This window comes from Epinephelus fuscoguttatus, linkage group LG18, assembly GCF_011397635.1.
Source record: "Epinephelus fuscoguttatus linkage group LG18, E.fuscoguttatus.final_Chr_v1".
Taxonomy (NCBI): Eukaryota; Metazoa; Chordata; class Actinopteri; order Perciformes; family Serranidae; genus Epinephelus; species Epinephelus fuscoguttatus.
In genome coordinates, this window is record NC_064769.1 from 29,560,555 (window position 1) to 29,586,343 (window position 25,789).

Here is a 25,789-nt window from a genome sequence, read left to right on the forward strand (position 1 = left end):
AGCAATGCCATTCACATTCATGGGCTGAATCCACTCACACTGAATGACAGCTGTAGGCACTTACATATATAAAGCTTAAAAGTCTTTAAAAAAGGAGTTTATAAGGTCAAACGTTAGGTTCAGGCTTCCAAAAAAAGTCCGCTGTCCTCACCTCCTTTCATTTATTTTAAGTGACGGACGAAAATCAATCCTGGACTCCCTCCTCTGCGACCTCTGATTAACGTCAACCCTGACCTGACATCTTCTCCACTGATCTCTCCTCCTGTAGCTCGGGGAGGTCAGAAGTCTAAAGTGTCGCGCTGGTATTGCAGCCGCGGGCTGTTCTCGCTGTAGAACTGACTATACCAGCGCCTGTGCTTCTGGATGGCTGAGTCCTCCTTCACGAGGAGAGGCTTGGAGATGTACTTCTTATTGTTCCAGATCATCACGTCTCGCTCAAACTAGACACAAGAAGAAGAAAACAGGGGAAGGTCACTAGACAGGCTTGTGCACTGAGTCCATATGAATGTTAATTTATGTTAACAGCATAATATATGTAAGGTTTCCTCTCTCCTCATTACTTCCCTTGAGCACTTGATAAGAAAACAGGTGGCACAGATAAAGAAGAAGGAACACACTTTAACTTTACCAGGATTAAGAATTAAATAATGACTCAAAGAGCAATCTGCATTATTTCACTGTGTCGTTGCATTAATTTATTATAATTCATCAGCAGGGATTTCTGTGTGAACCGTTGCTGATTAAATGTCACTCCACTGTTTCTCCATCAGCTGCTGAGATTTGGCATTTCGGTCCTCAGTCAAACTCCACCTCTTGAAATGGCCTCCAAAACTGAGTTTCCCCTGGTGGCTCTTTGTGTTAATGCCACATGCAATGGCAAGATGACAAAATAATTTAACCCATTTAGAACTCGAGTAAATAAATACATTAAAAATTCTCATTTCATTTGTAATTTTGCCAGTTTTTAGACTGTTTCATTTAGGTAAAGTTCTCTTCTTTTCTACTTTTTATTTATAAACATTTTTTACATTTAGGAACAAAAAAATAAGAAAATAGAAAAGACAAGTATGATGTCATGGGATGTTTAATATGGTACATAGAATAATCACTGGCTGAATAAATACACCATTTTCTCCACTGTTTTTCTCCCAATTCTTTTTGAAGTCGTATGGATTATGTCATCTGTCCCAGAGGATGGAAGTGTTCAACAGTATTAATAAAGAGGCAAGCAGTGGGGCAGTTTTTCTGGATCCAGTATTTCATAATGGCCTTTTGACTTGCTGCCAGCAGGATCTTTAGTAGATACATATCATCTTCACTTAGTCTGTCAGAGATGTGTGGCCAAGAAAAAGGGATGTGAATCTTGTACTAACACTAAAACCCAAAGTTTTTGAAATGATTGTTGCTGCTTCCTTCACAAAAAGTCTGAATATAAAGGATAAAACATTCATGATTACTTATAAAAACAATGAAAATAAACATTGTATTCTTTGCTGCTTTAGTAGCCTATATTGAAGCCTGTTTCATAATGAAAACATCTTCTCCTGAAAATGGTCTAGTCTTTTTTTAAACATAAGCATTGCAGGGACACAAAACACACACCGTGACCTTTTCAGGGGTCTAACCACTTATAAGAGCGAGCTTGTCTTTGAGGAGGAAGCACAACCACCATCTGTATTCCTCATGTTTTCTGTGTTTACTCAAATCATTTATCTTGTTAATCAAACTGATAACATATTTTGGCTGAAATCTTAGAAATCTGTGATAGGAGACCTTCCATTACCATTCAGAAAAACACCTTTGTCTTTGCTTATTGGAGCCTATTTGTTATTTTTTCCATTTGTTAAACCAGTGACTGTGTTCTTCCACCTCACCACACAGCTAATTATCAAGTTTAATGAGAGCTATTTACACCTTTGCTGTGACTGTGTGGTGTTACTTGTGGTGGCAGTGAGGAGGCAGAGTTAAACCAAAGGCAGAGTGGGAGGCAAATGCACACAATGATCTCTGAACATCACAGCAAGTGTACATTATAAACCTTACAGCAGTCTAAATTAGTCAGTCTATGTATATACAGTGCAGCTACTGTGTGAGTTTTGATGTTCAGTCCAAAATATCTAATAATAATCTGCTGCGGTGTTTCTCAAATGGGGAAACAGGTACCCCTTGGGGTGATTTGGAGTACTGCAGGGGGGATTTGCGCTTTAAAAAAACATTAATCTAAAAAATATCAGTCATGCATGACTCCTAAAATAATTATAATATTATAAGCTCAATAAAAATGTAAATGTAAGTTAAATAAACCACATTTTAAATTCAATATTCGTATTTTCAGAGCAACTTGAAATGATCTACTGACACATACCTGTCCGGTTTAAATATCTCTTGTAACTTGTTCCATTTATTTGGAGTGAAAAACTAAAAGCTAACATATCCTGTATTTGCTGGACGGCAGGTTGACGAGCATCCAAGGACTGAAGAACACAGAAAATATGCTGCAAAACTAAACAGCGTGACAATGAAGGACTGTGTGCCAGAGATAGTAGAAGGTAAGCGTGTACCGCACCTGAATGCACTCTGCTTTGAGGATGAATTTGGGCACCAGAGGTGGGATATTAGACTGATAGAAGATAGAGTGAGAGACACACTGCAGCAGAGGCTCCACTGGAGTCACAGATTGCATGATGACACCCCGGCCGAGGAAACTGTGGTCAAACAGCAGGAACACCACTCCTGGACCCACCTGAAACACAAATGTATGATCATTGCAACCCCTGCAGTCATCTTCCACAATACCAATAACCTCTCTGTGCAGTAACCACCAAACTGTTCTAGTTAATCCATACTGCATGGAAAATCACTGGTGTTAAGGAGCACATTTCCCTGCAGACTATTTATGAGCAGGCTACTCTAAGTCAAGCCAATAAGATCGTCAATGACTCATCTTGTGTTCTGCATACAGAGAGCGAGCTGCTGCCCTCTGGTAGGAGATTTAGAGCACCTCGCTGCAGATTGAACAGATTTAAAAATCCATTTATACCTATGTCTATAAAGCTTTTAAACAATGGCAGATTAATACAGAATAGGCACTGGATTATGATGACTTGCATTTTTGCACAGGTATTTTCAGCAATTGATGCTATTTATGTATCTTTTTTGCTTTGCTTTGGTGTATATTGTTGATTTGTCCATGTGTTAGGTTAAATAATGAATTTTAGTTTGCCTTACTTGACATCAGGCCTGTTTTACAGAAGCTGCAATGCGTAAAAAGCAAATGTGTCTTCATCAGACCCGAGTGCCAATGATTTATTGGAGAACAATTCATTTACATGCATGGTTAAGCCAAATAATGGCCGCCTCTCATATTGTCATTAAGATAATTTCATCCCACAACTGCTAACCACCCACTTCTGCACACAATGGAGTAACCATAACTTTCCCCTTTGTGTTGGATCTTATAGGACCCTCCCCCACTGCGGCCCTTTGCAACTCGTTGAACTAGTGAGATTAGTGGTTTCAGGGTACACCATATAGCCTATAATTTGCTCGGCAAGATAAAAAGGTGCAGACTGCACAGCGGTTGCTAATGTTCCAGGCACACCTAATGCATGAGGTGTTTTTGCATCAGACCAGCATTTTGCTAAACTGTACCTCACTGAAAACTGAGTTTAGGCCCCTTGCTTGTTTTGTTTTCTTCTAACACACACGCAGTTCATATCATTTGGGCTCTATACTGTTTTTAAGGCTGTACTAAATGTCTTAATGGTTGGATTGCTATTAGACTGCTTTGTTAATACAGGTGCGTACATCCTTTATGCCAACAGATATGGATTGGAGCACAATATTTCATTAGATGACAGAGGCTGTGAATTTTGAAAATTATTACATTCATTTTTTTTCTTGGTACATATCCATCAAGTTTAGTAAAAATCCATATGGTGGTTAGGCCTAGATAAGAAATTAGCTCTCTAGCGCCCCCATTTTGTTTGATGGGGTCAATAATGGAGGGGTCCCCTCAGATTATGTGTGGTCATATGCCTACAAAGTTGCGTGGTGATGGGTGAAACCCTTGAGATGTTATACACCTTTATGTGATGAGCCACGCCCTCCGCAATATTCATTGCCTTATAGAAGCTCAGTTTGAGTAAGTTTTCCAACTTTTGCCAAGAGGGAACTTTAGATATTGGTCCCTAGATTATGTTCACCCAGTTTCATGCAGATCGCTCAAACTTCCTAGGAAGAGATCCATTTGAAGTGTTTTTCAAAAAATTCAAAATGGCTGAAAAATCTATATAACCGGAAGTTATGGGTTCTTGAGGCAAATGTGTTCCTCATGAGGAGAGGCATCTCTGTGCAAAGTTTCATGTCTCTACGACATACGGGGCATGAGAGATGCCCATTCAAAGTTTGCAATTTCAATCGGTTGCTATAGCGCCCCCCTTTGGCCAATTGATGTAATATCGCTTCATTCGCATCCTCCCATGACCCCTCTACCACTGTGCCAAATTTCACATGGATTGACCAAGTCAGTGAGGAGAAAAACGTGGAACAGACCCACAGACACACACACAGACAGGGTTTTCGTCATTATATAGTATGATGTGGGTGGAATCCATTTTAATTTGAACGCAATCACTGATCAAATTATAGATGATGGTTTCAATATCATTCATAATTCAGTCACAGGAAATTACACACAAACTGCAACCTACTTTGGACTATACTGTACCTGTCTGGCCACAACACAAACATCCAGCAGAGGCCAGTGGCATCCAAACACAGTAAGCGCATGTTTCACCAACATCTGTGAGCAATGCTTGTTGGGCTCTGACTCTGGCTCCCACTGAACCTTGAATAAACACACACACATGCAGACAAAGTAAATACAGTGGCATTGACACACAGAAATCTACTGTTAAATAATAGGTAATGAATAAAAAGGATTAAATAAAGGGCTCTGCACCATCTAAAATCTAAATACCACTGAACAGCCACTACATACACACTGCTGGTGTGGCTTAAAACATTACGTTAAGAGTGTTTTTAACACTGATGAACATTTAGAACTGATTTAGCATCCTTGAAACTCTGAGGATTGTAAAAGCATCATCATGTGTAGCATCTTTCACCTTAGAAAGATCCTCACCTTCCAGTCATGCCGCACAAATTCCCAGGTTTTGCTGTTGGTGTAACGCAGATCTATTCCACTGACAATGCCTGGCGTGTGCAGGTGAGCAATGTGAGCAATGTCTGCTGCATTTTCAGGAATCTCCTACACGGGGGAAAGGTCACAATGACACATTCTCATCATTGTGTTAAAAGTCTGGTAAGACAAGCATCTTCTCTGCCTGGAGACCACAGAAAGTGGATTGATAATTATTGAGTTATTATTATTATTATGAAAAAATACAGATGCCCAACTAATAAAAACACCTCATCTTCAATCGAACACATATGCACCTACCTCTATGTGAGCGTTGATAAAATGTTCAGTCCTCCCCCGATAGACCCACTCGCCCTTTGTGATTTCCTGCTGCTCTGGGACGGTCCACTGAGGATCTTCTCCATCACAGTGAAACCACACTAGGATCTGGCCGTTGACCTCACAGCTGGGCCAGCAGCGCACCTTGGCAAACTCTGGCACTGGATCACAAATTAAAACCCAAATCTGAATCATACAGGCTCTTTAGACAGCATGCATACAGGGAAACTGGTAGCATTTTATTTTGACAATCCATTGTTATTTCCTAACAGATAGAGATATCCATCTTCACCAGCTTCGACTTACATATGACCTACAAATGTAATTTAAAGTCAGCTTTTAAACTTATCACATCCATGGTCTGCAGAGGTTAAAACATTTTCAGCTTTACTCTAGCACCACCTTCTGGACAAATTTTCAACTTTGTGCACAAACAAACGTCCAGCTTTGACAAAATACATACAGATTCACCGCAGCTATTCATGCTCTCCAGGGTATGAACCTCAATACTTTTTGCTGGCCCCTTTAAACTTTCTGCGAGCACCACCGTAGGCCCAACTGTTTCAATCGTACACAAAAAATATCAGAATCTCTTGCATCAAACACAGACTGAGATGTTAGGGTTAGATATTAGACATCTGTCACAAGACGTCCTGCAGCACTACCCTCAGGAACGACCAGTGCATTTTACTGGTAAGGCTCTGAGAACAGCATCAAGATCTTGTTTCTTCCACTAGCACTACTGTCGCCACAACTGTAGCAAGGCTTTTAACTTTTAAGAAACAGCAGCAGACGTACAAGTAACATGTTTGAAACTGTCAAATTGTGTACATCTTTTAAGATAATGAATGAGCTTTTTGTCATCTATTAAATTAATCGCCAATTAACTTGATTGTCTTTAATCTGAGTAATTTTTTTAAAGCAAAAAAGAGTAAAAATTCTCTGATTCCAGCTTCTTAAATGTGAATATTTTGTGGTTTCTTTACTTGTCTGTGACAGTAAACTGAATATCTTTGGGTTGTGGACAAAACAAGACATTTGTGGACATCATCTTGGGCTTTGAGAAACACTGATCCACATTTTTCACCTTTTTCTGATATTTTATAGACCACACATATGAAGTTAATTCATGGGCCACGCTTCAACCACACCCCTGATTACCCGTCAAGCCTACTCATACCTGGTCAACCCATCCTGATCCGTTTGTCTCAGATTTCTCGACCCATCCTCCTTTTCCCTTCCCTTCATCCGTCATCCTCCCTACCTCATCTCTCCCAACATCCCTTCATCCTCTCTTCCCTTCTCCCATCATCTCTCCTGATTCAGTCTCCTGCATACGTCTCCCATGTCTCATTCTAGGTACCGTCTGGGGGGCCTGTAATCAGCTCGGGTAGGAAAAATGCCTAAGACAGAACCCCCACACCGAGTCTCCCTCCGCCTGATCTCCAGTTCATCCTCCCAGACCATCGTCACAGTCAGACATCCCTCTTCCACCTTCACCCCCACTTACATCCATTCATCATCCCTCAACAAGTAACACCTCCTGAATTACAATAAACATTTAAACGGCATATTGTTGTGGCACTGGACACCACCTTTATTTCATACCTTTTTCTGCATAGGGGATCTTCACGCACTTGCCATCATTCCCCTGAAACTTCCATCCATGGAAGGGACACTCTATGCAGTTTCCCACCACCCGTCCCCCTACAGCCAGGTTAGCACCCAGGTGAGGGCAGTAGGCATCCACCACGTAGGCCTTCCAGTCCTGGCCCCGAAACACCGCCAACTGCTCACCTGGGGAGATGAATTGCAGCACGGACAAACACTTAAAGACATTTTCATAAATGAGCTGCCACTTCGGAACACAATGGTAACGTAATAAAATGAAGGATATAAAGTTATAAGAATCTCCAGAATTTAAGAATTTAAGTATCCCTATTTGACTATGGTGTCATCACCCTCCTTAAATCACACCATCTCTACTGGGTCTAATCACCAAAGACTTTCCACAATTTTATTCATATGTTCACATGTTAATAAATATTCTTTTACTATAAAAATGAGTCGAGGAATAGTTGAATTGGTGTCAAATATACATGTTTTGTGTCTTTGTGGGATAAATACATTGAAAATCAATAAAACACTTAGAAAAAACCTCTATAAGTAGATTTTTTTATGTGATTTGAGCGTCTTTGAAATGATTTTCAAATTCAAATTCAACAGACGCAGTGTGGGTCCTTTAAAATGCTTATTTAGCTTTTCTCCACCCACATTCCTCTGTCAAACTGACTTTTGTAAATGATAAATAGCAAAGGTTGAAGTCACTGATTTAGATGGTTACACTTGACCTGATCAGATTAGGTTCCTGGGATAGATTTCAGCTGCAGTACAGTACATCTTTGGACTCAGTTTGTATGGTGCATGTTCAGCCTGAATCTGGGCTCAGTCAGGCACCACATGTTGCAACAAGTCCTCTAAGCCATATGACCATTTATGTCATTTGTTACTACCCTTTCATACAACCTACAGGAGCTTTTCCTAAATTTTGTTCACTGTTTTCTCTGTACAATGTATTCTTTTGTTTGTTTCTGTGTGCTCCTTTTTACCCATTGTGTTTTTTCCTTACACCTGACGATGATGGGAATCAGAAATGGACATTGGGAAATGGGAAAATCCCATTGGCTTACTCATCAAGGGAAGCAGTGTTGATAACTTCTAGTTCGGCCTACAAAGCCACATCATGCCTGCAGTATTCTATTGACCTTGAACAGTTAGGTTCAGGACAGCCCATTGGTCAGGGAATGGGACCTGAGCAAACTGGGTTTCAGGTACAGATTTGGTAGTGACAGAGACGAACAGCGGTCTCCTGAGTGAAAGTCCTTTGTTTGTATGACCAATCTGTCTCCCCCCAGCCTCCACCCTATGTCAGCTTTGTTGCTCTTTATACTATGTAACCTGGCTTGCTTTTTTGCTTTGGTCATAATAACTACAGCCAGTATAGGTTATCACCTTCAATAAATGTTAATAATGGTCATAATAATAAGCTGCTTGTTCAAACTAATTTGAACAAGGACAGGTTACTTCTTAGGAAAATTCTGAGAAATCCAAAATAAGGCCCATCCAAATGAGGGGTGACACAGCACTGCACTGCTGTCCCTAGAAGTGAGCCACAGTGCAGTATGTGTGAGAGCAGCGCAGGGGAAAAGACCCACGAGGCGGAATTTAATATATGATGTAAATGGATGACTGCGGAGAAAAGTTAGGAGCAAGACTCTGCAGTCATTCACAGCAGGATGCAGAACCTGAAGGGAGCCGAGGTCTGACTTGGTTCAACAGAATGTGGGGCATCAAAATGTCAGGGTGAAAACTTGTGCTACATGGGACAAGACGGGGAGAGAGCAGACCAAAGAATATGTAAGGAAGATACAGGTCTGTCTTATCTCTATGTCAAGCATCAAGACAGTAAGGCTTTCACATTCTCTCTATTGTTTTCCAACATGTACAGTGCATAAATTCAGCAATCAGATATTTGTATGAAATTTTGTCATAATTAGCATATGAATTCTTAAGGTTTGGCCATAAAATGTGTTTGTTGAGATCACAGCAATCTTTGACCATCAAATTCTAATCAGCTTATCCTTGAGTTTAAGTGGACATTTACACCAAATTTGAAGAAATTCCCTCGAGCCTAAGAGTCTTGGCTAGTGTACTCCGCGTCATTTCGTGACATATTTTGATTGGTTGGTTTGTACATGTGGGTCGTAGCAGCAGTCATCTTATAAAAATTTAGCCCAAATTTTGTGACACACTCAGAATTTGGATGATGGCGATTGTCTTTAGTTGAAGAAGCTGTAAGGCAAACATCAGTAGACGCACGACCACATCACACCAGTTTTAGCCTCTTTACATTGGCTCCCTGTTTCTTTTAGGATTGACTCTAAAATCTTATTGATTACTTTTAAGGCTCTTCATGGCCTGGCTCCAGATTACATGTCAGACCTGTTAGTCCCTTATGAACCTTTACGTAGCCTTCTTTTTCCATAGTCCAAGCTGAAGACTAAAGGGGACAGAGCTTTTGCAACCAGGGCCCTTTATCTGAGCTGTCTGTCTATTTTATTGCTATCTTATTGATTTTAATGCCCACTGATTATCTTAAGTTTAGGATTTTAGTTTTGGACTACCTTATTTTATCTCTTACAAGACGACATTTTATGACACGTTGTTTGTTTTATTCTTCACCACGTTTCTCTCATGATTGTCACTTTAAAATCACACGAAGATTAGAAAAGTACCCTGTGGAGTTAGTAATGCAACAATAAAGAGTGAAGAAGGAGCTGGGGAAAGGAACTGCCTAACAAGACTAAGACAGATGTGAGGTCACAGTGACCTTGACCTTTGACAACCGAAATCTAAACAGTTTTTCCTTGAGTCAACGTGGGCCTTAGTCCCGAATGTTTGGAAATTCCCTCTTTCCAAGTTTTTATCCATATCACCTTTATTTCCACCACTATTGAGCTCCGAGTTGGGATTGTTTTAATCAAATAATCACAGTACTTTGTATTTGGTGTTGAAGCAACTGATTAATAAATCATCATAAATTAAGTGACATAAATTTTGATTGAATTGAGCTATTAATTTCTTAGGCTTGGTCACTGGTATTTGTTCATTTATAAAGCCATACTGAATAAATTCTCTTCGTACATTTGTACATTTTTGACTAAACAGAGCTCTGACTGTAGCTACAGTCTGCTTCTCTCACCTGGAATAACCTTCAAAAACTACATGTACTAGTCTCTCTGCTTGATTTAAAGCTCTCATAAGTATAAGATTGAATGAAACCGGATGTTGATTTGTTGCTTTTCTCTTTTTTTTATATTATCATTAACTGAATATCTTGGACTTTTGGTGGCACAAAACAAGTTGAAGTTCCTGTTAACCTACTGGAACTAGTTGTGATGCAAATTCTTTCACAATTAAATAGATGAAGCATTTAAATGGAAAACTAGTGGATAAAAGGTATCATTAGCTTTGAGTGTACCGTATGCTGATCCTCTCTGCAAGAGCAGGTGTTCCTTTTCAGTGGTGGATATCTTTTCCAGGTAGAGAACCTTTCATATACTGTTTATAAATGGCAGGTGATGTGACGGAGGCATGAAAGCACCAGGCGCTCTTTGAAACGTATTTGAACTCAAACTCAAAGAAACTCCGTGTAGAGATCAAACAGTCCCACTGAGCATCACCACGAGAGTAACAAATCTAAAATGTGAAACACATAACTGTTTTTAAATCACACACCGCGATGAAAAGATGCCGAAATAAATCACACATGGGCGTGTGAAATAGACTTCAACTTAGAAATAGGATGCATATTAAGCAACACAAGGGCATAAATATGAAATTGAAAGCTTTAAGGCTGTGAGTGATGAGTCATATGATCATAGAGCAGATTCAGGATAGACTGGCTGTCAGATCATCATCAACACGAAGTGAAAGAAATGAGCTAGTGCTCTTAAATCAATCAGTCATGAGAGACTTTGTTGGACCTGTTTGATTTCAAAGATATGAAAATGTTAAAGCAGTGAAGGGTGCATAAAATAGAGCCACTTAATATTTGAATGACGAGGATTCCACCGACAGATATTTAAGATAAAATAAAATGTACTGAAAAAGATTAATAGTTATGTTTGCTGCACTTTCAGCTGAAGATTTACTGTATATAAAAATGTTGCCTTTTACTTGTGATACGAAAAGGCTGTAAACATTTGAAGGCACTATTTTATGACATTTTAGAGCCTTAACAAAAACATTGATGAGTGAAATGATTCATCAGGAATCAACAGACTGATTGATAATAAAATTAATCCTTAGCTGCAGCTAAGGATAAACGCCTCAATCTCCATGACAACTTCAAATCAAACAAAGCTTGACTGACCTGCAACAATGGGGCTTTGTTTTAAAGGATGAGTGTTACTAAGCACCCTAATCACTAAACTACTCTAACACAGAGGGTCAGCCATTGCGTTTCAAATGTATACCTTAAAAACTCTGTAATATGAGCTTGTCTCTCTTATCCTGGCAACATCACCTCACAACGCCTGAGAAAGGACAACAGAGACCAGGTGAACTGACAAACATCAGAGTTGTAGAAAGGTCAGCAGAACAGAATACAACCTAAAGAGCTGAAAATGTGCCACCATTGTTTACAGGTCAAGCGTGTAGGATTTAGTGGCTTCTTGCAGCTAAGGTTGCAGGTTGCAACCAACTGGAACTTCTCCTGTGTGCCAAGTAGGGCTGCCACCTGATAAGTGGAGATTCCAATCATGAGTCGGAGAACCCTTAGTCAACTGATATTCCTGTTTTTTTGTCCTGTTTTTTTGTCAGTCACGGAGGGGGACACTATTTTGGTCCTCAGATTTAGCTGCAGAGTGAGCCCTCCTCACTTTCACGCTACTCTTCAGTGCAGGCAGCTGCGTACACGAAGGCAGCTGCCCAGGGAAAGAGAAGCTTTGTCCAGTCAGGCTCAGAGATAACATTATCTTCTGCCTTCTGCTGAGAAGTGGTGAATTAACAGCTCTAAGCAACTTAATATGATACAGTCTCTGGCTTTGAAAAACAGAAATCCAGTATTGTTGCACATATCCAAACTGTCATTAGCGTAATTAGCCTGGCCACATTACACATTACATTATGTGAATGCCGCTGTCACACTGAGTGTCACGCTTTACCCTGAAACCCTCTGAAACTCTATAGGCTATGGAAGAAGGCAAATATTTGCACTGAACAGCCAAAATCTGATTTGACTGACATAATTCTGAGTTTGCTAAAGCTGTAGTGCCAAGCGTGTAGGAGAACTCCAGCCAACGCAAAAACCCGAAAATGGGTATGGCCCTATCTCATTTAGCCCATTAGGAATGTTTATAGGATAATTTAGATTAAATAGGCTGTCTTGTCGTCACTGTAAGGCACAAATATGTATTGCTGCTCCAGACAGATTTATACTTTTTTTGGCCAAAAATGGCTCTTTTGATAGTAATGGTTGCTGTCCTCTGATCTAAAGTAATGTAAACACAACGCCTTTTGAATTCAGGTAACCAGGCTGCACTGTAGAAAACATGCCAATAAATTGCCCTTCATGCTACACACTGGATCTTTTATGACTATGTTTTAATTAGTTTGTAATCACCTGAAAATAAGAATTGTTGTCTATCTGTTGCCTTAGAATGAGACGTTAATATATGCGTCTGGAGTGGGCTCTCTTCCACAGAAGTTTCAGTTAAGCAACATGAATGCTAGATGCCACTGAATCCTACACACAGTCACTTATCAATCAATAACCCTCTCAAAAATACAGCAAAAATTGGAGGATTCATGTCCAGGTATGACTTAGACAAACTTGTCCACGCAAGGTAGGAGCAGAATATCTCAGACACACTTAAATCCTGTGCAAACTGTTGCCCAGAGTTCAAAGTAAACAAGAAAGAGCAGCATTTAGTTATACCCCACAAACCACGGTGAAAAGCCTTGCATGGTCATGGAGACTTAAGGAGAAAAAAACAGTCTGACAATACTGGTTCACGAACTTCATCTGTCTGCATCTCACATCTAATTGAGGGGTTTTAAATATGACATCACACTGATGCCTGCAGCAGGGATGCAGAGTTGTATTTTGTGCTAACATGTCAGAATTTAACAAATCTCAGTTTACACACTTTGATGGCTAATGTTACTCCTCTACTCTCTCACAGAAACCAAACAAATTGAAAGGACAACGAAAATGCCTCAAAATAAAGAAAAGTTCGAGGACACCAGAAAATCTCTGAACTTCATGTTAGTGAGATATGTCTTTTTTCAAAATAAAATAGGCCTACAACTTATTATTGCTACTTTAGTGTCTTATTTATGATTGTCACCCACTGGTGGTCAGCATTTACATACACTTTTACGTCTCTATTATGTCAGCTGGTTACTTTAGTTATTCCATGCTTTATGTAATGCAACCACTGCTGATTGTCCTACCTAGAACAGAGACACTCCTGACCTCCCCTCTCTGTAGCATGCGTGAGTCCAGCACTCGGAACCAGCCGTTTGGATACACAGGAGGCAGCTCTCCGGTTTTCCTCCTGCGGCGGACCTCATTTGCCGCCCGGGCTTTGGAGCGACCGTCCTCGGCGATGTATCCCACATCATCGGGGCCCCTGAATAGCTCCAGGGGGGCGAAGAGTAGCCTGTACAGCCAGGCCAGGGCGAGGAGGGAGACTCCGGCGATGATGCAAACCACAGCCCGCATGAGCAGCCCCCAATCCCTCCATACCTGCCGGTACCCAGTGCCTGCAGAGTCCAGCGGGGTTTCACTTTGCGTGAGAAGCATCGCACCTACTCCCAGCCCAATAATCACAGCCACCTTCACAGTGCACATGTTTATCAGTTGTGTCCCTTTCCTTTACTTTGACATGATGATATTTGTCCGGGTGCTTTGGAGACGAGACTTGAAGCCACACCCGACTGACATTTGGCACTGAGCAAAACTTTTACTTGGGGCCCCCACTTTTCTCTCTGCTGCTATCACTTTACCTGGATTTACCTAATTAGATCAGATCAACTCAGTGCAAATGATTTCAAAATAAAAGCACCGAGATTATCTGTTACCATCTTTTATTCTTAATGGGTGTTAATCACTAGCTCCTAACAAGCAGTCAGAGATTCTTTCAGACTGCATAGTAGGCTGTAAGTGGTTTAATAATATTAACACGATGGCCTGATTTATCCCTCTGTCAACCCAGTGAACAAAGTTGATTAAATTAATTCAGTGGCAAGTTCAGAATGTGTCCACTCTAACAAAATGGTGCCCAAAAGAAGTTCTTTTGTAATCATAGCTGTAATCATATGCTGTATGGCACCCATCTCTTGAAGGTGCAATAGCCACAGCACCTTTGTCAGAAAGTGCTATAAAACCATGAGAGGTGTCATATAGAGTGCTCCAGAGAAGATGTTTTCCCTGAGGAGACTTCTTAAGACTTTTTTAATGCCACCTGGGATTGAATTTAAGACAAATTTCATCACTCTATTCAGACGCCACAGTATCTCTGCTTTCTTATCTAGGCACTGGCATAGGCATCTGTTGCTGCTGAGCCTGGTGCTGGTCTTAGAGATGGGGGTGGAGGTGTGGCAGAGACAAGGATTGAACAGAGCTTGATAATACCTGCCATTTTTGGCATCCAAGTTTTATTTGGCGATTTTGTGTTTCTCACTCTGCATGTGGGAATCCACTGCATTGATTCCCATTGTGCATAATGCACACCAAGCCATGTAGCCTATGCTTTGCCTTGTGGCAGTTTCAGTCATGCTGCGAAATCTTGGTTTAATTGCCAGTTTTCGTTGAATATGGACTTCCCCATGGAATCCAGGGTACAGTGACAGCAAGGTAACAAACTACACCATGGTTGCACGGCTTAGGGTCGCCCCCACTGCAGCTCAAAAGCTATGCCTCATTTAGCCACTTGTTAGCAACTGCCTTTTTAAGACACATAAGCTTTAAATTCAAAAGTGAGGTATTGGTATATTTCATGTCGTAGAACAAAACATAAAAGTCTCTTAACTTGTTTTAAGCACAGACCTTATTTCAGGCATCTAACCAAAAACCCAATTCAAAAAATCCATTGACTTCGAGATGAGGGAACCAGGAGTGGCAAAATGCTAACTCATTTCTGGGTTTAGGACTCATTCCTGGTGCACGCTATAGCACTACTGTTTTTTTGTTTTTGTTTTTGTTTTTGTTTTTTTTGAGCCTGAGGGCCCTTGAATGATGGCAGGTAGTATCACTGGTGTGTCAGTGTACTTCTAAATTACACTTTTACTTAAAGAAATCAAAATGATCATTAGACATTACTGGAATGTTGGCTTAAAAGAATCCTGTACTGAGAAACACAATGCATTACCCATTCAAACCTGGAATATTTCCATGCACATGGAGGCAAAAAGGGTTGAGAGTCACTGCTTCAATGTATTATCCCCTGGATAGACACTGTTTGTAATCTACTTTAATGCAGTGTTTAAATTCTTTTCACAGGAAACTAAACTTAACTGAGCTAGAGAACCAGGAGCTTGGGTCTTCCATGGATTTTTTGACAAACACTTTTGATTCTTGTGATCTGAAGACCCTTGCGGTCTAAAGGAATATGAATAACTTACTGGGTAATCAAGAAATGGATACATAATTTGAGGTTCCCAACAACCTGGATTTATACATCTGAAGAACTTCTATAAAAAATTAACTGCTTGGCAACCAGACCAGGTGTCTAATTGAGACTTATCTGTCAAAATGTGTAGCTACACCAGGCTAGTAAAAGGGACTAGGTGTTTCACTGGGACAAGGCTTTTAATCACAAATGCATATTTTGCAATGTAAAAAAAGTCCATGTAATGTCAGCAGCATCCCAGAGTTCAATGTTCAATGCTGGCATGATTTCAATATATAAATGGTAAGATAAAGGACCTGTAGCTGTACATATCATTGTGTCTTGTAGTATTAAGATTTCAAACCATATGTAAAACAGCCAGGTGTGTCTACGTACCTCTGACGATATAGTGTATAAAGTATAGGCCGTATTAGATACACTGATGCATACAGTATGAAATGAGAGTGTATCCTATTGTTTCCCAGGCAAAGCCAATCAGAGACACACATGGGCAACACTAAGATAGCATCAGCAATTTTTTTTTTTTTAATTTAATTGAACCAGGTGAGTCTCACTGAGATTGACATCTCTTAAATAATTAAATTTCAATTAAAGTTTACAAGCAACAGTTGTAATTATTGTGTGTGATGTTAAGTTCCATGTATGAATTATATTTATTAGTTCATTGGAAGAGTTAGGCCAAGCCTGTGTAGCCTGTACCTTTAATGACCAGACCTGACTCATGTGCTGCACGCACCCGCAAGCTGTTACTGGAGTTGTTCACATACGCAAGATCTTAAACTTTAGTGTAATATTGGCTTCTTGCACTTATGAAGCAACAGACACCATAAACCATTAACAGCGCACACAAAAAGGAAACACATGAATGTAAAATATGTACAGTGAAAAATATGTGACATGTACTGTTCAGTTTAGCTCCCATCAGGTAACACTAGAGGCAAAAAGCAGGAAGTAGCGATGACAACCTTGAAAACATAAGGCACCATAGACAAGTCAGGAGTCACTGTCATGGAGCTTTCAATCACACAACCTTTACCACATCTTCATTAGCAAATAAACCATACAACAAGACTCCTCTTTCTGTGGGATAAACCCTCAAGCCAGTGTGGATATCCTACATGCTGACTCTACATGCTGATGAAGATTATTCGATTGAAAGATCCAGAACAGCGGACCCTGTGGTGAGACTGTTGCATCCACTCTGGTTTCCAAGGTCAAGAATGAATTCTAAAGCTGTACTTATAAAGCGATTAATTATACGCAATTAAAAACTACAGGAAAAAATAAACTTAAAGGCCATGAAAATGTATCATTCTGTTTTTAAATGACACGTAAACTAATCCCTTTTATAATCAGCGAGTGTAACACTGACTAAGGGCACTATTTAATATTGACATAACTGAAAAACAAAGACTTGATGTTATTAGTAGAAATGATTAAGATGTAATTGATTTCCATCTCCACAATTGTTTTCTTAGCCATCTCGTTGTTGGGGTCTTTGTCCAAAACAGCTTCGCCTTTCTCCTTAGTGGTCAAAGTCAGGAGCCTCTTCACATCCTCACTGAAAAGGGGCACTTATGCATGGATGAAAAAGCTGCAGCTGTCATCCTGCTGTTTTAATTGCACAAGGCTGCAGCAAAGAGCATTGATTAAAAGTTAAAGCAGGAAACTCCACTAGAGGGCACAGTTTGCACAAAGACTATCTGTAATTCTGTATGTCACTGCAGGTGGATTTGGAGATTTTATGGGAAATTAAAATTAAATTGAATTGAAATTAAATTCAAAATACCTGGCAAATGGAATCTATGATTGTGTCAATATGTTTGTCTGGTGCAGATCTGGATCAGATTTTTATTATTGCTTTTAAAAAATCATTTTGAGAACTGACAGAACAGCAGAGGCATGCACTTCCTGAGTGCTTTTAACTTTGCTTTGGATGGCTGAGTTTTATTTTTACACGCTGCTCTCAAACGTATTGAACTACATACCTTATTTAGACAGTATTTTGGAGATGCTATTGAGTGCTGATGGCCGCAGTATGTTTAAACAGGTCTTCAGATGTGGGCTGAAGTTATGTCGAGTCTTATCATTTACTCATCCTAATACATATCTCACTGCTGACTTTGTTTTTCTTTTAACATCCATTGTTGATGATGATGATACAGGACACCACTGTAGGTAGGCAGTCAAGTTGACAGACTTTTTTTTTCTTTACCCACATGGTTTATTGCACACACTGTTTTATTTCTGTAAATGGTGTCTGTTTTCAAACTAAAAATGCATCACTGAGCATCTGTGGCACCCTGTGATGGGAGGCTGGGAAGGGTGCTGGCCCAAAGGCGAACAAAACGTAGCCTCATTTCCTGTCCGATGGAGCTCTCGTTCATCTTAGCATTGATCTCCAGGAACTGTTGTCCAGTGCTCGTGAATTCAGGCCAGATCACAGGCACATTCAGGTTTCCTTTGTTGGGGTCTCTGTGAAAATACATGTGAAAGTGTCCATTAGTTTTGCAGTAAAACATCCCTAAGTAAAATTTCTGTAGTGCATGCACAGTGTGTTTTACCCAGTTCTGGCGAAGTTAGTCCAGTAGGCAATCATATAACCAGACAGGTCTCTGTGTCTGTCTCCATAAGCCTTTGGTGTGGTGAAGGGTTTGCCAAACACGTACTGCAGGTCATCAGCATGATCGGCTCCCACCCACTCATTGTAGGGTTTGCCTGGTCTAGCCAATAAACTGGGCTCAGACATCAGGTAGGAGTAAGTCCGCCCAGACCTGTTAAAGACCGACATAACAGTAAGTGTCCATCTGTTTAGCATTACTGTTGTCAAGAATCTGATGATGCTGGTCATATACTTTGCCCTTAACTTTCAAGAAAAGAAGACCAATCTTGTGTTATTTTATCATGAGTAAAATTAATAAAAAAAAGACCCTTATGGTCAAGTTGCATCCATTTAGAATGTTATCACTCAACCGAAGGGGCGTTATCTATGGTTATCAGCCTCAAAGATGTGGTTTAGAAGTGGCCTGCTACACCTCCACCTACAAGTGGGTGGCAACCTCTAATGGCTGTGGTAATTATGATGGAAGTAAATGAGGAAATTAAATGATGTAACGTTAGTCTAAAGACAGAGAAAGTCCAGTGTTGGGAGGAGGCTGGGATGGTGTATAAGTCAAACAAATACAGAACTTTCACCCAGAAGATAGGAGTTCATGTCCCCTGTGAAACCAAAAGTGAATGCTGACTTAATTTAACTGACGTCACATGACAAACGTATTTATTTTAAAGGTATTGTATGTAAATCTGGAGAAAAAGAAATTTAAATCTCATTCCCAGGGTGTCAAATACTGCTGTTGGTTGATGCTTTTGGTTGGTTGTCGGACCAAACCACCAACCGAACGTGTCGGTATTTGACGACCCGGCAATGAGACTAAACACAACTATTTCTCCCAGCTAAACCATGATCTTTTTTCTCAACCTGACCACATAGTATTGGCGCCTAAACCAAATGAATATGAAAGTGAAATCTAACCCCTGTTGACAGCTGATTGAACAGCCATTTAATGGACTGATAATGGCCCTCTGATCACACCAATGAGCGTAGCGGGCCCCTTCTAACCCAAACAAATATAGAAATTTCATCTAGCAGACCAGGGCTTGTATGTAAGTATGTAAGTATGTAAGATTTCCCTAAACCTTACCACATGATACTGGCACCTAAATGTAACAAAAGTGACAGTAAAACCCAATTCATGATGACAACTGATAACAGCCATTGAATGCGCTGATAATGAGCTTTTGAACGTTCTAGTCGGTGTCGCACACTCCGTCTAAACCATATCATGAGGCTGATAACCACTGATAACACCTGTTCAAGAGTGATAACATTCAAAATGGGTGTAAGTTTTCAGTTGTCCCATGCACTGTGAATTTAGAGCTGGCAGGAAGACTTCTGTATAACAGAAACTCAAAGAATATGTAAACTGAAGCATCTACATGACCAAAAAATGAGTAGACCGTTATTGTGTATGTGAAAAATAATTCAAAAACTTACTTATGTTTGGTGAAAGTTGTTAATTGAGAGTCTGCAGCTAAAAGATATTTGAAGGCAAAGGTTGGCCTCACCTGGCGTTAGCGGCGCGCAGGTAGATGGCAGTCTGTGTCGGAACCAGGAACATGTAGTCAGTCCCAATGTCCACAGCAGTTCTCTTAATGCTTATCTGGCTGGGTGTTGATTCCCAGTTGGACGAGTACTCAGCAAAGGCAATCTCAAAACCAGCCTGCCCCTTCTCTTTGGTGTAAGCAGCAAGGAGCCTCTTCACATCTTCTCTGCAATGAAGATAAGGTAGAAAGCTCTGTTTGTGAAAGGGCTCTGTGACTCTGCAGTCTTTGACCCCCAAATTTATTCTCTTGCTTCAGTGGTTTAACTTTCAAAGCTGTAAGGGCTCACAAAACAAAATGGCTTCCCTCTGAAGATAAATTCAGCCTTACACAGGAATTTCTTGATTCTTGTTATTAAAGTTAGGGATGTCCTTGGAGGAGAACAGGTGTCCATCCATGTTATTGACCCCCACAAGGTAGTCGATATCAGCAGCATTGTGGAACAGGTTTTCAGGCTGATCAGGGAGGAAGTCTCCATCAGCAACAGGAGACAGAACCAGGTATTTCACAGCTGGATCTGAGAGAAATCGACGTTACATTATTGAGGTAGCACTTTATATGGTATTGCTAGTTTGTATGTACAGCATGTACAGTTTAAGCTCAAAACCACAATGCAACATGATTTTTGAATGTTGGTTTCCTGTCATATATATTCTAAATGAAGTTGTTAGATAGACAGAATATAATGCTCACAGTCTGGGGTGCCAAATTTAACGCGGGGAGCAGCCATGGTGAGATTCTTAGCATCAGTTGATTTCAGACAGGCCACCATCCTGTCATCAGTGGGGCAGCCAACATTCACAGCAACCTGAGCACATGATAATAAGCAGGTTTTGAGCAGACTGGCAGAATGCCTGATGTCTGCTGAATTCTCAACTGAAGGGATAGTTCACCCTGGAATCAAAAATGTTGTTTGTCAGTCTAGATTGTTTTGCTGTGAGTTACTGGGTGTTGAAGATATTGGACGCAGAGATGTCTGCTTTCTCTTATATATAATGGAACTAGATGGCACTCAGCTTGTGGTGCTCAAAATGCTGAAAAAATACTCAACAGCAGTGTCTATTTCCAGAAATCATGCCCCATTTACTCAAGACAATCCACAGACCTTGTTGTGAGCAGTTTCATGTAGGAACTATTTACTTTCTACTGGACTACACCCACCAACATTGTCAGCACAGAAGGAAGTGTGCATCTACTCATGGGCTAGAGGCTTGTGCTCGTGACAGCACAAGATGGAAACAAAAATGGCAAATGATCCTAAAAATATAACATTAAGACTTTTTACACCACAGCAGGGTTCATCTCCATGATGTCTGATAATGACATACCTCCTCTGCAACCTTGCGTGGGTTCCTGTTCAGACCCCAGGGGCAGAGGGCAACACCGCTCTGGGAGATGGCTCTCTTGAACAGCCCTTTGTTGTGGGGGGAAAGAGTCTGTGTAGAAATACATACATAGATTATACAATTATTACTTGTAGATGTGTTTGTTAGCTGTTTATCATGGCTTCAGTATTGGAAAAGCATGCATGAAATGGCACTTTTCTGTGGCATAGATACTTTTTGTTGTTTATCAAAGACAGCTGGAAAGTCACAGGAAAGGGGGGAGAGAGAGGTGACAACACGCAGTGAAGGGCTGTTAGTCTGACTCGAACTTGAGCTGCTGCCAAGGACCCAGCCTAAATGGAGCATATGCTCTGCCAGGTGAGCTAGAACACATCTGCTAAAGGTACGTGTGCTGTTGTGTATGAATGCTCCAAAATGTTGTTTTGGAATACTTCGTAAGGGGTTTATAAGTTGTAACCAATTTATCAATGGTTAGTTAAAGATTTATTAATGCTTTGACAAATATTATGCAGGAGGGTCATAAACAGTAGCCAAATGGATCATCTGAAGCTTGACAACCTCTAAATCTGTGATACTCAACTTATGGCATGTTGTCCAGTAGCTAAAATAGCTCACCTGTTTAAATGGTACTAAAGCTTAAGGTTACACATCATTATGGACATAGCTGCTTTGAGTGTCAAGAAGCACAGTCTATGAGTCAGATCCACCCCTTGCTCATCCACAGCTCCACCCTCTTCTCCAAATATGATCACTTCTGGCTCCAAAAATCCAAAATGGCGACGGCCAAAATGCCAAACTTGAGGCTTCTAAACATGAGTCCACAAACCAACGACTGACGCCATGGTAGCTACATCCATTATGGTTTTTACTCAAGCCTCTCACCTGGAAGCTGACACTAACTCCACCTGCGGATTCTCCAAAGATGGTGATGTTGTCAGGGTCGCCTCCAAATGAGCGGATGTTCCTGTGCACCCAGGCGATGGCGGCATGCTGGTCCCACAGACCGTAGTTTCCTGTTGTGGTGACAAGCACATTAATAGAGCCAGGATGGATATGAAAAAACTTAACTCAAATAACAGAATGTAAAGAACACACTGTAAGCTAATAGGTCAGTCAGTTCCCATTACCAGTCCTTACCAGGTAAGCGAGAGTCCCCTGTGCTGAGGAAGCCCAGGGTTCCCACACGGTATCCCACTGACACCACAATGACATTGCCCCGGGTTGCAATTTCCTGACCGCTGTACAGATAGTTGTTGAAAAAGTTTGGCCCCATAGAACCACCGACCATGAAGCCTCCTCCATAGAACCAAATCATGACGGGCAGATCTGACGACACTTGGGGTGAAAAAGAGAAGCATAAGCACATCTACTGTATCAGTGATTCCACTACTAATGTATAGAAACACAAAATAGCTACCTTGTCGGCCCTGAGGAACCCAGATGTTGAGGTAGAGGCAGTCTTCACTACCAAAACTTGAAGTCTGGAGCATGCTGATCTGGTGACATCTCTTTGCAAACTTTGTTGCCTTCAGTACACCTGGGGATGAAAACAATATTGGCTGCTGAAGGGATTCTTCTTTGCAGTTTAATTGTGCTATACAAAAATACATTAGATGTTGGGTTTGAGCACACCATCCCAGCCGGGGTGAGGTTTGGGTTTCTCAAATGTTCCAGGCTTGGCAGCGAAGGGGACCCCTTTGAAAACATCCACGGAGCGGAAAAAACCAAGTGGGATATTTTTTCCCTGGACGCTGCCACCTTCTGTTTGCACCACGCCCAGCTAGAGACACAGTCAGACAAGAGCTTTCACCTTCATTGACAGTATAATACCTACTGTTAAAAAAAGTATTAATACAGTAAATTGTGACACTGTAAAAAAAATAGTTATCTGTTATGATAGCTTTATTGGTAGTTTAATGAATGTCTTGTAGATGTGGGTGTGATTTAGGCAGGTGGTAGGAGGCAGGGTCAGCAATGACGTCACTGCTTCACTTTCCCGATAGAAATCGCTGTCTGACAGCAAAGTAAAGAGATGAAAATATTCTGAATGTAGCATTCACATAAATTGATAGTTTTCTTTTACGTGGCTAAAATATGTTTTGCAGCTGCCCCCATCCGCAGGAGTACATTACTTAGCTTCCATGTCAGTACTCCTGTCTGCTTCTCCAAACTGGGGGCGTGCCGATTGATATCTACTGTACTGTAATACACTGACTAAGGATAAGTGCCTCATACAACCACACTTCAAAACATCTGAACTATCCTTTTAAATTTCCAGCTGATAATTTGCAATAACAGAAAGTTGACAGGGATGAAGTGAAGGCAGAACAATATTTTAAAAATAATTACATCCCAATAAAAATAAGTTAATTCTTTTGACCACAAAATTAGTCAAACGCCCTAAAATTAGAAAGAGCAGATCAATTATCGCATATTTGCAAATTCTAATAAGTTAAAGTCCTTACAGAGGCTGCGGTGGCCGTCCCCAGAGACACAACAACAGCAAACAGAATCTTCAGTGTCTCCATGGCGGTCCAGGAACCAGCGAGTACCTCTCCAGGTGCTTATATACACACGAGACCCTCCCCAAAAGAGTATGAGTGGTAAATAAAGCTGTTTACTTGTGTTATATAACCTTTACACCCTGTGGTCAGTCTGACCATGACCTGCAAACCTCTGACCTCTGATGGGAAACAGCCTGGTGCAAACTGTGCAAATTGCCAAGTGAAGGAAAGTATATTAGTGTATCATGTGGTGTGTTTACTTTTTATTTTCTAATCCCTAATACTGACATAGGACTGTTGGGTATAAATATTAAATGTTTTGAAGCCTCCTCGGTAGGAACTAATATTCTGGTTTCCATTTTGTTCCACTATCTTTCTATTATGATAATCGAAGCTGTGATGATAAAAGTAAAGATCACACACCCACATGTCAGAAGTCAACACTAATAGATAAACATTTTCGAGGCTATAATAATTTTCTTCTTTGTGATTCAGAGTAAAATGTTTCCATTGAAGACACATTAACAAAAAGTCCTGCAGTTCTTCTAAAGTTGATAGTGAAGCAAATGTTTCTCCGGCTGACAGACACAGGTGGACCGATTCTCACATTGGCAAACAACACATGGTTTCAGATTAGATAACAACTCAGAAATAGCCCCATTTGAACTGTAAGTGTTTTTCTAATGCGAGACGAGAGCGGCCAAGTTCTTCACAAGCCGCCCTGTCACAACATAGCTGCTTATCTATTGACAGATTTTATACATGCTGGAAGACAAAATACAAGATATTACAGGTGGATTTGAAATGAAAGTGGTAATGCAGAGCAACGTTGCAGGTTGAATTTCAAAATGGTGGTGGAACACCTGCATTTTAGTCATTTTTATGCACAGGTTTTATGGTGGAAATGTCTTTGTTTACATGAAAGAAAACTTGAAATTCAGGCTGCAAGTGACAATTCAGAATATAAAAAAATCTAGCCTGTCAGGCATTTTGTATTGCTTTCAAATATTCATTCTCCTGTAGATCAGTTTTTTCATGCAATGTTTCCTCTGCAGTCTTTTGTCTGGGCCAGCAATCTCCTTTAATGTGCATGTGGCACCTGTTTACATCAATGACAAATATATTTATTAAAGCCTGTTTTAATCCTTCTCTTACCCTTTGAATATTTCCTTGTGTTCCACATACAGTGCCTTGGAATATCTGTCCATGGGACCCTTTAAAGCCGTACACTCCACAGAGCTGGGGTCTCATTTATAACAGTGATTATTATCCATACCGAAAATGTACATATGGACAAAAGCCATTGTCAAAAAATTTGACAATTCCTACAATTGGGCTTCCACCTCATCATCTGCACTGCCAATTTCCCATCTCTGAAATGTTCATAAGCATGGGTCACAGTCTCTTCCATCAAGTCTGTATTTATAGATCACAACATTTGCGTACTTTCAGGACCTCATTTTATGCATATGCAGTGTTTAAAAATGAGACCCTGGTCTTTGAGGAAGAGTGGACAGTTTACTTTTAGTCTCATCTGACCAGAGTACTGATCTTCCATATGTTTGGAGAGGCTCCCACATGCCTTTTGGTGAACTCGAAGCATGTTCTTATTTCTTTCTTTAAGCAATGGCTTTTTTTCTGGCCACTCATCTACTCTTGAAGATATTATCCTCTAGATTTTGGGATCTTGCTGTGAGATTTGTGTTAACTGTAACTGTTTTAATAAATGGACTTTATTAATGGCAGGTTTTAAGTTAGCTAATTGAGGGCTATGGCTGACATAAGCCTAGGATATCTATACTAGCTAAACTGAAAAGGCACAGTCTTCACTTGATACTCTTGATTGTCTTAAATTATTTGTCTTAAATTAATTAAGCACAGTAGCTCCTTTGTTCCCTCAGCAAGTGTCCAAGACCGCTCTTGAATCTTCAACTTGGCATTGTCTGATTTTCCTGTGTTATGGCACCTTGTTGTGTGTTGACGACCTGTATAGCAGGGTCAGTTGAGATGCTTTCCTATTACTCGAGCAGGAACAAAATGATTTGATTCCTGAACATACACAGGTCTCTGCGAACAACTTTTAAAGTTTTTTAGAGC

General features: G+C 40.5%; 2 protein-coding genes across 2 annotated transcripts; both read right to left on the reverse strand.

Annotated features, from left to right (window-relative positions):
* Positions 1-278: 278 nt before the first annotated feature.
* On the reverse strand, positions 279-13,901 carry zgc:92275 (cholesterol 7-desaturase nvd). The gene is made up of 7 exons (XM_049604363.1): positions 13,502-13,901; positions 7,091-7,279; positions 5,465-5,643; positions 5,147-5,272; positions 4,730-4,849; positions 2,567-2,743; positions 279-440 (listed from the first exon to the last, which is right to left on the reverse strand). Exons 1-7 carry the CDS (start codon positions 13,899-13,901, stop codon positions 279-281), a joined length of 1,353 nt encoding a protein of 450 aa, XP_049460320.1.
* Positions 13,902-17,961: 4,060 nt separating this feature from the next.
* LOC125906267 (bile salt-activated lipase-like) lies at positions 17,962-22,939 on the reverse strand. Its single transcript, XM_049604770.1, has 10 exons — positions 22,821-22,939; positions 22,606-22,725; positions 22,326-22,523; positions 22,071-22,201; positions 21,171-21,278; positions 20,536-20,650; positions 20,173-20,359; positions 19,807-20,010; positions 18,246-18,455; positions 17,962-18,156 (listed from the first exon to the last, which is right to left on the reverse strand). The coding sequence occupies exons 2-10, from the start codon at positions 22,676-22,678 to the stop codon at positions 17,964-17,966; spliced, it is 1,419 nt and encodes a 472-aa protein (XP_049460727.1). The 5' UTR covers positions 22,679-22,725; positions 22,821-22,939; the 3' UTR covers positions 17,962-17,963.
* Positions 22,940-25,789: the final 2,850 nt, after the last annotated feature.